The sequence below is a fragment of the Lonchura striata genome, chromosome 3 (genome assembly GCF_050655825.1).
Source record: "Lonchura striata isolate lonStrDom1 chromosome 3, ASM5065582v1, whole genome shotgun sequence".
NCBI lineage: Eukaryota > Metazoa > Chordata > Aves > Passeriformes > Estrildidae > Lonchura > Lonchura striata.
The window spans coordinates 71,072,011-71,086,511 of record NC_140705.1 but is presented as its reverse complement, the minus strand read 5'-3'; the positions used below and the strand labels follow the sequence as shown (position 1 = coordinate 71,086,511).

The 14,501-nt window shown below is 38.4% G+C and overlaps 1 protein-coding gene across 3 annotated transcripts in view; it reads left to right on the top strand.

The window, feature by feature from the left end:
* Positions 1-1,914: 1,914 nt before the first annotated feature.
* Positions 1,915-14,501, top strand: part of NUP133 (nucleoporin 133) — a 30,081-nt gene continuing 17,494 nt past the window's right edge. The window contains exons 1-13 of one of the 3 annotated variants that reach the window (XM_021527133.4): positions 1,915-2,160; positions 3,278-3,396; positions 4,191-4,294; positions 5,297-5,404; positions 6,965-7,096; positions 7,500-7,670; positions 8,281-8,436; positions 8,539-8,609; positions 9,190-9,337; positions 10,150-10,297; positions 10,965-11,122; positions 11,851-11,942; positions 14,172-14,335. In XM_021527133.4, the coding sequence (XP_021382808.3) occupies positions 1,976-2,160; positions 3,278-3,396; positions 4,191-4,294; positions 5,297-5,404; positions 6,965-7,096; positions 7,500-7,670; positions 8,281-8,436; positions 8,539-8,609; positions 9,190-9,337; positions 10,150-10,297; positions 10,965-11,122; positions 11,851-11,942; positions 14,172-14,335 (1,756 nt within the window). In that variant the 5' untranslated portion in view covers positions 1,915-1,975. Of the gene's footprint in view, positions 2,161-3,277; positions 3,436-4,190; positions 4,295-5,296; positions 5,405-6,964; positions 7,097-7,499; positions 7,671-8,280; positions 8,437-8,538; positions 8,610-9,189; positions 9,338-10,149; positions 10,298-10,964; positions 11,123-11,850; positions 11,943-14,171; positions 14,336-14,501 lie in introns of all 3 variants that reach the window. The other 2 variants (XM_085575432.1, XM_021527136.4) reach the window with 2 other exon arrangements.

Genomic DNA, 14,501 nt, shown 5'->3' with positions numbered 1-14,501 from the left:
CAGTGAAACTATTAGAGAATGAAAATAAAATTACATCCAGATGTGATTGTATCTTCAGATAAAATTTTCCTAGAAGCATATGTTGTACTAAAGTTATGCAAAAAATACTCCCGACCCAATGTTTAATTTCATTGTTGACTATTAATGTATTTAGAGGGGTTTGCAGCTTTAATCCTCACTCATGTGATTTCTCCTTATTTGAGATCCAATGAGCCCATTTATTCCTGTATTTACACAGGTTACAGGAATTCCTTCCAGCTGAACTGAATGAGTGTTTCATGTCTTTTGTTCATTAGTTGTCCTGGCAGGTAGTGCAGCTGACAGAGAAGTGTGAAAAGCTACACAAAAGCTCTAGTCCACGAAAAGGTAAATGTATGTCATAACAGTTACATTGTTTAGAAGACTTTTTTGGATATTTATGGGACAGTCAAGAAGTGGTTAAGTCTCTAACTGGTATCCGTACAAACTATTTTTGTGCAGAAAATTAGATTTGAATGTTGAATTGTATCTTGTAAAGATGGAGCTCTTGCAGGGCTGAGACAGCCAAAGGAAGCCGACTAATTCCCTGAGGAAGTGTAGCTGCGTATAGATAGGGTTCAATCAGCAAAACATAATTCTCATGCTGCATCGTTTCAAATATTTTAGGAACAAGCTGTGAAAAGGAGCCTTCAGTTTTTCAAATAATTTGAATGTCACCATTTGGGTTCAGTCATAGAGGACCATAATCCACATAGAAAGTCTAACAGCCCTGAATCTATTATCAAAAACCATGGTTTTGAAAAGTTATGCAATTTTTAAAAATATTCTATTTTTAGTTAATTTTATCTTAACTGATTTGCTTTGTTAATACTATACATTCAACTCAACTTCTTCCCCAAGTGTGGTACATACTTACCTTCTGAAAGCTTTTTAATGCTAACTGATGCCATTGAGCATTTAGTTCCCCTTGAAGGCTAAAATCTATTTTTATACCACAGAATAGCTGTCGTGCATGGTTGTTATTTAGCGTAGATGTGAAACGTGCCAAGGTCTGTATGGAAAATGGTTTTCTGTATTTATTTATTTACTTAATTAGAAATGTGGGGACAAACACAGGTATGCACAGGCTATTTTAAAGATAAGGCTGGAAAATACGTCTTTCCAAATAGTCTTTGAACAGCTGCTTTTTGGTCATATTCAGATGGTTAGTGCAAGCTAATCGCGTGAACTCGGCGGGGAATGGTACCCAAGCCCACCCTTGTGAATGCTCTGGGAGCGCCCCGAAGAACGGAGCTTCAGGGCCGGTGAGTGAGGCCCGTGTTTAGCTCGGCTGAGGGCGGGCAGCGCGGGGGAGGAGCCCGGGCCGCCATTCCGCCCTCAGGGCCGGCCCTGCGGCCTCTCGGACCCGCTCGGCCCCGCTCGGCTCCTGCCGGCCGCGCTCGGCCCCGCTCGGCTCCTGCTCGGCCCCGCTCGGCGCCTGCCGGCCGCGCTCGGCTCCGCTCGGCTCCTGCTCGGCCCCGCTCGGCCCCGCTCGGCGCCTGCCGGCCCCGCTCGGCCCCGCTCGGCTCCTGCTCGGCCCCGCTCGGCGCCTGCCGGCCGCGCTCGGCGCCTGCCGGCCGCGCTCGGCTCCGCTCGGCTCCTGCTCGGCCCCGCTCGGCCCCGCTCGGCGCCTGCCGGCCCCGCTCGGCCCCGCTCGGCGCCTGCCGGCCCCGCTCGGCTCCTGCTCGGCCCCGCTCGGCGCCTGCCGGCCGCGCTCGGCCCCGCTCGGCGCCTGCTCGGCCCCGCTCGGCTCCTGCTCGGCCCCGCTAGGCGCCTGCCGGCCGCGCTCGGCCCCGCTCGGCGCCTGCCGGCCGCGCTCGGCCGCGCTCGGCCGCGCTCGGCGCCTCTCGGCCGTGCTCGGCTGCCGGCGGTTCCCGCGCGGCCCCGCCCCGCGGTGACGCGCTCCGCGGGCGCCCGGCGGCAGCGCGGTGCCGGTGCCGCTCCCGCACCCACAGCCATGTTCCCATCGGCTCCCGCCTCCCCGCGCACCCCGGGCGGCTCGGCCCGCAGGACCCTGGGCAGCGCCGCGCCCAGCCCTCTCTCCCGGCCGAGCGGCAAGAAGGGCCTGCCCGTGGTGGCGGCAGCCGCCTCCCCGGTGCTGTTCTCGCCGGTGGCGCGGAAGAGCGGCTCCCTCTCGGCGCGGTGAGTCTGCCCCTCGCCTCAGACCCGGCCTCGCTGTTAGCTGCTCGAGCCAGCCTGGGTTATATCACAGTACTGTACATTAAAGCTGCACATACACGGTGCTCCGTGTCCAGCGGTGTGAATACCTCATACTAGGTTTTAAATGCGCGAGTTCCTCAAATATACCCCCGTGTGATACAATTATGAGATATGAAAATTATAAGAACTTCTGTGTTTAAAAATAAGCTAAAATAGTAAAGTTCAGGCATTTCACACCCGCGTCTCTCCCCAGCTTCTTCCCCCGTCTTCTCCCTGAGGTACAGCATGAGCCCCAGACCAGTTTCAGGCTTCATAATTTCTTCTCTCAGGAGAAGATACTTGTCGTACAGTTAAGATAAAGAGGATTGCCAGTGTTCAGTTTTGGAGAACTTTTACTTTAAGTCTGCATAATAATTTTTTCAGGGTGCCAGGAATGTCTACTAGCTATATATCAACTTCTGCCATTTCACACAGGGAGGTGTGAGGCATCAATTCACTTGTGAGGAGACATAAAAAGAGGGCATTAACTTGTAAAAGCAGATAAATTTGCCCACCTCACTGTGTCCAGAGGACAACACAGACCTGTGCTGTTCCAGAGTCAGAAGGTGGAGAAAGATACAATGAAGCTTTTATAAATGGTAGTCAGTGCAGTCTCCGCAGCAAGCTAAGGGTGGTAGAAGTGCTGTTGGGTCCAAGCTGCCATGGCTGTTCAAAGTGTTGCACAGCGTGTGCTGCCCAGCAGTGCCAGAGCTAGGGATGGAACTAGTCCTTGCAGTCAGGGAAGAGCTTCTGCTGAGCTTCTTCTGATATTGTGAATGTCTTCATTCTGTAGATAACCAGAGTGTAGAGAGGTTGAACGGTGAGTTTGTTGCTGGTGGAGTAATGCGTATTCAAAGTCAGTTCTTTAAAAATGAAGAATTTGATGACAGCTAGGAACTTGTAAGGAAGCCACCAAATTTTTGCTTTAGGTGGTGTTCCCAGAGAAAGCATGTTTATTTTACATAAATCTGTTTCTAAATAGATACTTGTGAAGTAAATGTCTGCTGAAACTGATGAATAAGCAATAAAAAGTTGACTGTAACTTTTTGTTTTGTTTAAGAGCGACTCCTACCAGAATTATCCAGCTTCCTACAGCAACTGAGACTATTAACTATGATGTTAAGGCCTTTGGGTCCTCTCTGCCTGTTAAGGTTATGGAAGCCCTGAAGAAGGCTGATGGTAAGAATTGATGTTATTTTTCTCCATGAAACTTGACAGGTGAGAGAATTCTTAATGTGTTGTTGATGCCATTGAAATGCTGATTTTATAGGGGAAGCTAAAATGTCTGTGCCTTGCTTTGAATCCAACCTGGTTGTATATGTAACAATAATTATAATAATGCCCATGTGGGTGTGAATGCATGAAAATACCCTTCAGGTGCTGCTTATGCAATTTATTGTATAAAACCAAGGGTACAAGAAAAGCCAATAGTAGGTTTTTGGTAACTTTTACTTACTGGTTCTTCCTTACCTTTTTTACTTGTTTTGATTTTGCTGTGTCCTAGAGTGGATGCTTAATATTTTTCTTTATTTCAATTCCCATTTGTTATCTCTTCCAAAAGCCCTAGTGATACAAACCATTCCCTGAGTTCAAGAAATTGGTCTCCTAAACAGTTTTTTCTCTGTGCATAAGTTTTTCCTTTATAGTAGATATAAGAGGAACCCAATAAATTTCTGAAAAATAATGTTAAAATTGTTGCGCGATTTACAAAGCTCTTAAAATCTGCTCTAAATACAAGGAAATGGGTTTTGGGGTTGTCATTTCGTTCTCAAAGGTTGAGGGTTTATCAAATGGATTTTTAAACAAGATGTAGTAATTTGATATGTTAATCAAATAGATGGACATTCTAACATGGAAACTAATTTAATAGAAAATATTTATTTTCATTTAAGAATGAAAGTTTATTGGTTTAAATGTTGCTCTGCAGTGTTTTAAACATCTGAATGCTTTAAAGAAGTTACTTTTTTATGTAGCTGATGACCAGCTGAGCGTTCAAGTGGATGAAAGTGGATGGGCCTGGCTAGTTCATAAGGAGAGGCTGATTATTTGGAAGATTGGTCAGTCTGCAGTAGCTAAGGTAACTGAAGGGTCAAGATGGAAAGTCTGTATTTTATGCTATTTCAACTGGTAACGCAATTATGGGGTTGGGGTTTTTTTTTCAGTTGGAGTTTGTGTGTTTTTCCTCAAAAGTAGCAGGATTGATATGAAGTCATGTTAACAACAGTAACTGAAACTCAGGCTTTTGAGAGAGCTTATAATTTTTATATTCCTCTCTTCTGTTTTGTCACCTTGGCACTAAGGTTAATTCTTCATATTTTAATGGGTGTAGCTCTTAGGTTAGATAGTCTTGGCAAAGTTTATTTTGATAATTGAAATCTGGTTGATATGTTCAAGTTGCAACAAACCCCAAAAACATGGTTAATTTCGGAGGTTACTGAACATACGTTTCACCTAGATTTCTTAGGTCAAGAATTTTTGTATCCTCTCTGGACAGTATTTCTTTCAGCATCATTTCAGTGATAGTCGGAGAAAAACAAAATCAGAGTTACAAAATCAGTTTTCTTTCAATCAAGACAAGGTATGTTCATTATATAGGTCCTGCACTTACAGAGGAGTGTCAGGTGTACACATTCTGGCACTTGAAGAGATTTCTCAAGGGATTACAATTTTTCTGGTTGTTTAACTTCAAGGGTGTAGGGGAGTGGGGTGTGTTTCCCTTCTCTACCCTGTTAGTAGTTAATAAGTTCTCTCAACCATTTCTAATTTAATTTTTTTTAATATTGTGTTAAAGAATGGTCAAATAATCTCCAATAGAAATAATCCAATATTATAGTGTTGTGAGAAACAATCAGAAATAACTAAAGAAAACCAGTGATATTTGAAAATTTGAAGATGTTTTATAGCTGTTTGTTACAACCTTGTTGAAATTATTTTGTGACTTTTTTTTTGTTCCCTTACACAGTGTCTGGATTAGTTGAAATGTAGTTTTTAGCAGTGTCAAAACATCTAAAGATTTTGTGGCAGAGGAATAAGTTTTTCCAGTCTCATATTTATTATGACATCTCTTTCTTTCTTTCAGTTATCTCTGTGCAAGGAATTGCAGCTGCCACCCAGTGACTTCCAATGGAGTTCTAGTTTAGCAGCTATATCTTGTCTCAATTCTTCAGGTGAAGCACCTTCTCTTCAGGTGACCAAATCTTAAATTTTAGTGTTTAAAAGCACCTTAAGAATAACTTTGAATATATCCTTTTTTGTCAAAAGGATGTATTCAAAGTATTTGAAAACATTTGGTGGTATGCTATCTATTCAAAAGGTCAGGATTGATAGCTGGCAGTAAATACCTTTGAAATAAACTTCTGCTAATCCTTTTAAATTGCACCGTGTGCATCTTACAGGATCAGATTAAATAATAGTTTTTCTAAGGATTACTTGACATGCTTTCATAGCAAACAAAAATGCAGTAAACTAAGAGGTGTTGTGTTAACAAACAGCAGGGCAATCAAAAATGGGGTCTGACCAAGTGCAGTTTAATTGCTGGCTGAAAATGTTGTTCAGTGGATTAATTCCCAGTATCCTTAGATGAGAGGCAAACCCCAGCACCCTCCCTCAGCTGGTCTTGGTAAGAAAGCTGAAACTGGAAGGACAGACTTAATCTGTCTTGATTGGTCTCCTAAGTGGTTTTTTTCCTGAGTTACTGTATTAGAGGGTGTGAAGTTCAAAGATCGGTTTTGTTCTGAAAGTGTGTTAATGTGCCTGTTTACCATAATTCATGAAAAGAGCATCTCATTTTTAGCTTAGATTTCAGTTAATATATGTGATGCTCTGATAAAACTGGCTAAGAAGCTGTCCTTGGAAGTAAGCTGCAGCACAGAATATGTAGTATGATCTTTTCTTTTGATTTGTTGTTGTGTTACTCTTCCAGATGATAACATACAGTCTTAGTATTTTGGGATTATCTCATGAAACCTGAAATGTTCTGACTTATTTTAAGAGGAAGTAATACACCTAACTCTAATACTTTATTTATTGTATTTTTTAATTTCATAAGTGTTTAACTTGTGAACTGAAAGTCAGTGTCTAGTAAAAAATTGGTTCGAAAACTCCAAGGAGCTCTATAACAACTCCCATCTACAGTTCTTCTACTGTTTTGTGATTTTTTACTTTTTTTTTTGACAACCACTAGATTAAGTACAATGTTTTTTTCTAAATCTCTACCTGAACATTCTCTTGGTTCACACTTTTAATTTGGTATCTGTGATTCCCTGAGTTACACTGTAGGCCTATGCCTTTGAAAAGAAGAGCTGCCTTGTGATTTGATATTTCTTTTAAAGACATTAGAGCAGATTCTTTGCTAAATTATACTCTGCATTTGAAGTCTTTCATAGTAGTTTTTCACTCTTGGCATCTGAACTATTCTCCACAGGCCCTTTACAACTGTAAGTTTTGTTTGCATTTCAGCACCAGATCCTGAATTATCAGGAGCAAAAACTAGTAGAAAATGTTGATTAGGAAAATAAATGTATGTAACATACCCTGCACAAATTAAGTTTTGCTGCAGAATGTTTTTGTGACTCAGTTCAAGGTTTATCAGTGTGCATCCATGTGTATTTGCTACTTTCTTGTCTTTGTCATACACAATCTTGATGTGTAAAACAACTTGTTTAAGTTAAAGCTGCAGTCTGATTTAATATTATTATCATCATCATCATAATTTTGCCTGTTCTCTTAATTACCTTTTCACTTCAAGTCTCTGGCAATAATGGTTGTTACCAGTGAAGGTTCTGTGCGCTACTGGCCCAATCTTGCACATGAAGGATCCTATACAGACACTTTCACAGACTTTGGAGGCTCTCTGTGCAGTTTCCTCACAGCAGTAAAGGTAAAACAGTATGATTTATGTTAAAATACTGGTTTTGTTCCTAATCTAAAGATGGGAAAGTGTGCTCAATTTTATTAGTCTTAAATCTGCAATAAATATGGCAAAGGTAACACTATTTTTTGTCATTAGATCCCAAGGATTATGTGAGAGTTTAGTTCTGTTGTTTAACTGAAATTGAGCTTCATGGATAAAAATGTCACATAAAGCTAAGAAAATGAGTCTCTGCCAGTGCCAAGTAGCCATGAGAAGTTTGTCATTTTCTAAGGATGCCTTGTGTCTTGTTCAGTATTTACCCGTATGAGCTGTTATAAAGAATTTTAGCTGACAGTAGAGTTTTCTTGAATGTGATTTTTTTTTTAATGTAGTTGCTTTTTTAAATGTAGTTGCTTTCTCTTTTTGTTAGGGGGGAAGCTTTATTTTATCATCTTCCAGAGGTCAACTAGTCCGATTGATACCTGATAGTTCTGGCAAGATTCATCAACATGCCCTGCCACAGGGGCAGGGCATGTTTTCTGGAATTGGTAGAAAGGTTTCTTCTTTTCTGGGTATATTGTCTCCTGGAAATGATGCTGTGGTAAGCTTGAGAAGCATTCATCTTCTTTAATTTCTCTTTGTAATTTCTAGCTTGTGTCTAAGAAAGGAAAAAAAATGTGTAAGGATGTGTGATGACAAAAACCACGACTTGCTCAGTTCATTTATGTTACTTATATTTCTTTGAAATTTGAAACAACAACAGAAACCAAATAAATTTGTATGTTTTGTGAAGGCAAATGCTGGCTTAGTCTTTAGCTCTGAATAAAAGGCAACTTTGAAATAGTAGTCTTTCCTGGGGAATATGCAATGGTTGCATGTCCTGCCCCTTTCTAGTGATAGCCTCATTGAAGAAACCAGCCTGTAATTCTTTTCTGACTTAGCACTGCTGAGGGTTGATGATTGGCTTGAGTTTTGTCAATGAACGCCACAGAAGATGGCAGGAAGTACAAGAAATATTTGTAGTGTAGATGTTCTTTTATCTATAAAATAAGACTCCTCTTGGAAGTTATCATAATGCTCATCTTGAGTGCAACTTTTGTGGATTGCCCAAGGGAAGGACTCTTTTTGTGGACAGAGGGTGGTTTAGATTATTCTATCCAAATAATCAGGCTTTCCTCTAACTTTTTAGCTTTTTCATTTTTCAAATGCAGATTTCCAGTGTTCTTTGGGATAGAGAGAGATCAAGCTTTTACATGCTAACAAGTTCAAATCTAAACAAATGGGAGATTGATGATTCATCAGAACGTTACATTTTCAGCTGGGATATCAACAGGATCTTGAAAGAACATATTACAGATGCAATTTGGGTAAGAGCCAGCTCAACTGGAAAGGGTTAGTGTGTTTGTTTTAATTGATAGCCTGTTTATATACAGTTACACAACAGATGAGATGTATTTCTTTATTTTTAGGGATCTGAAAGTAACTATGAAGATATTAAAGGAGGAGTAAATATACAATACATGGATTTGCAACAGAATCGGTAAGGAAGTACACTTGATCTGGTAAGACTTTCATTAATGAGATAAATCCATTCTGTTTTCCTGCAAAAACTTCATGTAAGTACTTGTAGTTTAATTTTACTCAAGTGGAACTGTTGATTAAATAAGCACCTTATATTAGGTAGTTAGGTTATCCTATATTTAATGCTATCATCTTTTTAGCATTACAAATCCTTTACCTAATATATAAATTCTCTTTACTTTTTTTAGTGTCATTTTATCAGGATTTTGTATTTGTTTTGTCTTGATTTTTAGAAAGATAAAAAATAAGCAACTGTAACTTGTTCCAGCAGGTGCAGACAATTTAGTATTTGTTGCATTTGACTTAATTACATGAAATTACAACTGCCTTGGTTCAGTTTTGTACTGCAATATGAATACTGTTAATAAAGTAATTTGGAAGAACAAATAGTGTAGTTTTTCTTTCTAAAAGAATACAAGATTGAACAATATCTAGTTGAGATTGTAGTTAGAAAACTTTTTTTTTTTGAGTAATAATTTTTGAGCAAATAAAATATGTGATAATCATCTCTCAGTGGTGTGATATCTGTTGTTGAATAGTGATGGACTGGTCATACTTGCTGCAGCATGGCATCCTGGAGATCGTCCATGTCTTGTCTACTACACTCTGATAACAGTAGAAGATAAAGGCTGTCAGATGTCTGATGATGTTGTTGTGGAGGTCACACAATATAATCCATGTTTTCAGGTATGCTAATGGAGGTTCTGATACTGACTTAAGATTATGTTCTGTGTCAGGTTTTTGTCTAAACGAAAATCAGTTTCCCTTGGAAGTATGTATTTGTAATACTCTGAGGAAAATGTGTACCAGCATCTCTTAATGTTTAATACTAGCTGTATATAAAAGTTTATGCTTTGCATTTTAAGTTGTAAGATGAAACCCTCAAAAATAAGTGTAATCTGATTTATTTCAATTTTTTTGCTGTCTTTGAAAAAAGTTTTACAGAGTGATTTTATAATATGCTCTTGTAATCCATTTAGAACAGATCTCAAACTCTGAGACTCTTGTTGTGGGACAAGGAATTACAGGATCTGTTTTTGGTCGTTGCTAGGCAGCTAGCTTGCTGGGAGGGGAGGAGACATTGGTTGTGTGTGGAGTACATTGTCTGTGCTGTGTCTTCTGGAAGCATAAACCTGGGGATTAGATTGCTTTGGTAAACATCTTCCACTCTTCCCTCTCTCCCCACTGCCTGTAATGGCATCTTAAAGCTCAAAGGTGGAAGAAGAATGTGAAAACTGTTGAATAATTGATCTGTTTATTTATGTCTCCATGTGAAATTAGCAAGAATATAATGCATATGGAAGGGGAAAAAAACACAGGATCTAAAATTTTAGGGCAAATTCAAAGTGATTTTGTTTGTTTTTTTAGGTTATAAGTTACATCCATACCTCATTGTTAAAAATTAAAACAAGTTCAGGCTTCATGGATTAGCGTTTAAAAGTTTAAATATTTAAGGGATTGATTACATATGTGATATTGTTTGTATTCAACCCTTTCAGTCAGAAGATGAAGTGTTGTGCTGCCTGGTAGTCCCAGATTACTTCAGCCACGCTGCTTACCTTTACAAGGAAGATGAAGTGTTTGCTTGTTCCACTGGAACTGGCAGAATTTCATTACCACAGGAAAAAATCATATTTGGCATACAAGGTAACTTGCTGTGGAGGGAAATCACATTTTGTTGGTACCTCTTAATTCAATATTTTTACAGTATTTAGCTATCGCAGAGAGCAGTGTCATACTTGTGCTCCTTTATTAAATGTTTCGAGTTGGGAATGTCTCGTGGGTGTATGGGGAAATGCTGATGTGACACCCAGTATTGTTGCTCTACAGTGTTTGAAATGAAAATGAAGCAGATCCCTTTTCTTGTTAAATGAAAGGATGGGGGGTTTTGCTTGTCGGGCCTTTTCTTTGCTTTTTCTCTTTCCTAACATTCACTGTGGATTGATTTTTCCCTTGAAGTAAACTTAGTGCCAGGTGTCTCTAAGTATGTCATCCATGACCTTCAAAGGTGTTTTCAAGTACAACAGGAACATCGATCCTTATGTAGAATTTGAATTAACTGAATCTGGATTTTTTTTCTTTGTTTCTCTCTTTTCTTCTTTTTTTTTTTTTTTTTTTTTAACACTTGCAGTATCTGGAAGTCTACATCTAGAGTAGCAAATAATTCCACAGTTTTTCTAAGTCAGGCGCAGTTATCAATTACTCTTGCTTGATTAATGATAAAAGTCAATAATTGTAAATGAGGTCTTATGTTTTGGCCATAAAATAAAGTGGTAATTATGTGCTTGGTTTTTTCCCCCTCTTTTTATTTTAGGAGATAGTATTTTAGGAGCAGGTTCCTGTAATAGCCTTCCCATCTTCTTTGCCAAAAAAAGTGGACTTCTCACTATCTTGTTCAGGGAAAATATTTCTGTGCTTCCTGAAGACCTTGAAGATGCCCTGTCCTCTTCTATTGCTGGACCAAGAAGTGAGGTAATGGTTATTTGCTTGCCTGGTTGAATACAGAGTACAAATAAAGTGGTCTTTTAGGTCACTTTTGAATTTGCACTGTGGAAATTCTTACTTGTTTGGGTTTTAAAATTTTTTTTTTAAATAGAGACTCAAACACTTGTTATGAAGGCAGTTTTCAAAACAAAAATGTTTACATCTGCTAGTTTGAGTAGCTTTTTTTCTTTCCATTTGTTTCACAGCTGAGGTTTCCATGAAATTTGCATTTTTTTTCTTTGTAGGTGTGTTGCTGTCAATCACTAGGTCTAATATTACACTATAATCAATAGTTATTATTAACTGGTATTTTAGTGGAAGGCCTTTGTGGGCTGATGAAACTGTTTTTCTTAACAAACTAGTTTCTAGTTAAGTTTGCCTGCAGTTAAACTGCTTTTGTGGATGATAGTACTTAGGAATACCTTTTAAATCCTGTCAAAAATTGTGGGTTTGAATTTTCAAATATTTATCATTAAAAATTTGATGGGCAGAATAAGTTGGTGTAAGTTCCTTTGCAGATAGTGTGAATTTTGGTCAAACCTCTGTGTGAATTTCATTATAATGTATCTTGGAGGTTTATGTTTGACATAATAAACACAACTGCTTCCAGTGATTTTATTTTATATCTGTGGCATGGCTACTTAAAAATCTGTTTTCATTTCATAATGAAGATTATTATTTGTCTTTCAGCTGAAGTTTTAATTTTGCTTTTTCAGAGTCCTGCATTTGATGCAACTGGTAGGCTAGAAGTTATAGCCCAAGAAGATAAAACCAAATTATTGAAAGCTGCTTTTCTACAGTACTGCAGGTAGAAATTGCACTTCATTTTTTGAGACTTTGTTTCCTGTTTTTGAAGGCACTCTGGTATTTGAGTAAGAGACTGTCTTGGTTAGGATATTCCTGTGCTATTTTAGTTGCAACTTTTTTTAATGACACACATCTTTATTAGGAAAGCATTAAATACGCCTTGGGCTAGTGAAGAAGGGTTATGTGCTAGAAAGGAGCAGACTTCTGTAATCTCAGTCACTTGTCACCTGCTCTGTGTAAATTCTATGGGTAACTTTGTGCCAGTGAAACAACTTTCAACTTTTCATTTTGACTTTTTTATTCTTTAGTAAGTGGTGTTTTGTTGAAAAAGCTTTTTCAGTCTCATTTTTATTTGCCTAGCTGTTTTCAGTAATACTTTTGAATATACTGGCTATGAAGATTAACTAGTATGGCAGAATTAGGGCAGGATGATTTTTTCTTTCCGATTGGCTGATATAGAAGAATTAGTGGAACAAAATACCCTGTTTGTCAAACTATCCTTATTAAAACAGTTGGAGTGTAAAAAGGCATGTAGTGCTTTTGAAAGGTTTGATATGAGATGAGCGATGTAAACAAAGGAGGAAAAGGAAAAATAAGAAGATAAACAGATCTGTAGGCTTAGATTAATTATAGTAGACGGGATTGTTGTCAGTATTTTTGTGTTTAAAAAACAAGGCAAACAACCCACACATTCTCTTAGGACTAATCTTAAAGTGTCTTAAAACTTGGAAAGAAGAGGTCCAAGATAACAAGTGCTTTTGCTGTAGAACTTCATGTGAGGTAAAAGGTAATGAAGGGGCTTAGGCTTTATTCTCCTTTAGAGAATAAAGGATACCAATCCAAGATCTGTAAACAGGTACAGAATTTAGAGAAATTCTGCATGTGTTCAGAAGTGTCATGAGAGCATGGTTAACAAACATGATGTCATTGAGGACATGTACAAGGGGGTTGGAAACAAGAAGGAAATGGGAGGTAGTAAGGAAAACAGTGTGAAACAGTATGAAAGTTGTAAGTTATTACAATAAAAATCTGGGTTATATTTATGAAACTAGAAGAAAACAATAATTTTATGTATATAGTAGATACTCTGATTTTTTTCCCAGAAATAAATAGTCTGGTAAAATGAATGGAGCAGTATTCCACAGAACAGATGTAGCGGTGGCCTGTCCAGATGGCCAGTGAGTTGATGCAGACCTAATAATGGAAGGTTGTGCAGCCACTGGAAGTGTAGAGTGTACCAGCTGTACAGTGAGCTCTGGCTGCTTTATAGAACTAGTGATGTTTAGAGGGGATAGAAAGTTCTGTGGAAATATCAAGTTGACCCTTTTTGAGGGAAATTCATGATTTGAAGGGGCTAATAAAGTCCTATGTAATTTCCTTAGAAACACATCCTGCTGGGTAGTAAAGATGGGACTTTCTTTTTTAATAGAAGATCCAGTATATTCCAGTTTTTCAAAAGTATCCTTTGTTTAGTTTACCTTTGTGCAATTTCTGGATGCACTGCTGGGTTTTTTGGTTTTTTTAAATTTGTAGACATCTTGGTCATGTAAGTGTTTAAACTGAAAGTTTCATGAAAAATGTAAGTACTTCCAGTGTTTGACTGACAATATCCCTTCTCAGTCAGAATACTATAATATTTTAGTCACAAAATCAAATCCCTGGGTTTTGTGTATATTCTTACATAGAAGTACACCTTCATACCTTGGAGGTCTGTGTTTGGTTGCTTCTTGCTCTTTTACTTACTGATATGAATAAGAGAGGATTCTTTGAAATTATAGGAAATAAAAACAATGCATTATATTTGCTGAAGCATTTTCCTGAGAGCTTTTACAAGCTTCCTCTCTATTGCCATTAGTGGGAGTGACTGAGAAAATGAGAAAATTTTAAAGCAAGCCATAGAAATTTAGTGACTTAACTACTAGATACGTTCAGGCTTAGTTCTGTGTGATGAGTCATTTCTCTTAAATAATAATAATAGAGGCAATAAAGTGTGCCTTGACTCCTGACTTGTACTTTTTTGATTTATAAATTGTGCAGCCTACTTGCTTTTAAAGAATTGGAGTAGCTTTTATCTACAGTTAGTTTAGAGAGAGTTCCAAAAATGCTTGATGTATATAATCTAAAGAACTTCACAAAAAGTGTATCAGAAAATCCTGCTAACTGTGGGGGGTTTATTTCTGTGATCCTGTCGGTTGATTTTATTTAGCATACTTTGTTTCATTTATTTCAGGAAAGATATAGTCAATGCACAAAGCATGGTAATCGAGCTCTTTCCAAGTAATGCAGATCTGGAGTCTGATGCTGAACTGGATAGAGCAGTGACTCAGATCAGTGTGGATTTAATGGATGATTACCCTGCCTCTGATCCAAGATGGGCTGAATCTGTACCAGAAGGTAAATATAACATGTTGGTTTTTGAGCTTTTTAATTTGTGGTTTTGGTTCGTTGGTTGTTTTGTTGTTGTTTTGGGTTTTTGTTTGGTTGTTGTTGTTTTTTCTGTAGTATCTATAACATTCTAGATAACATTATACTTTAAGCTTTGCAAAGAAGGCGTACATTT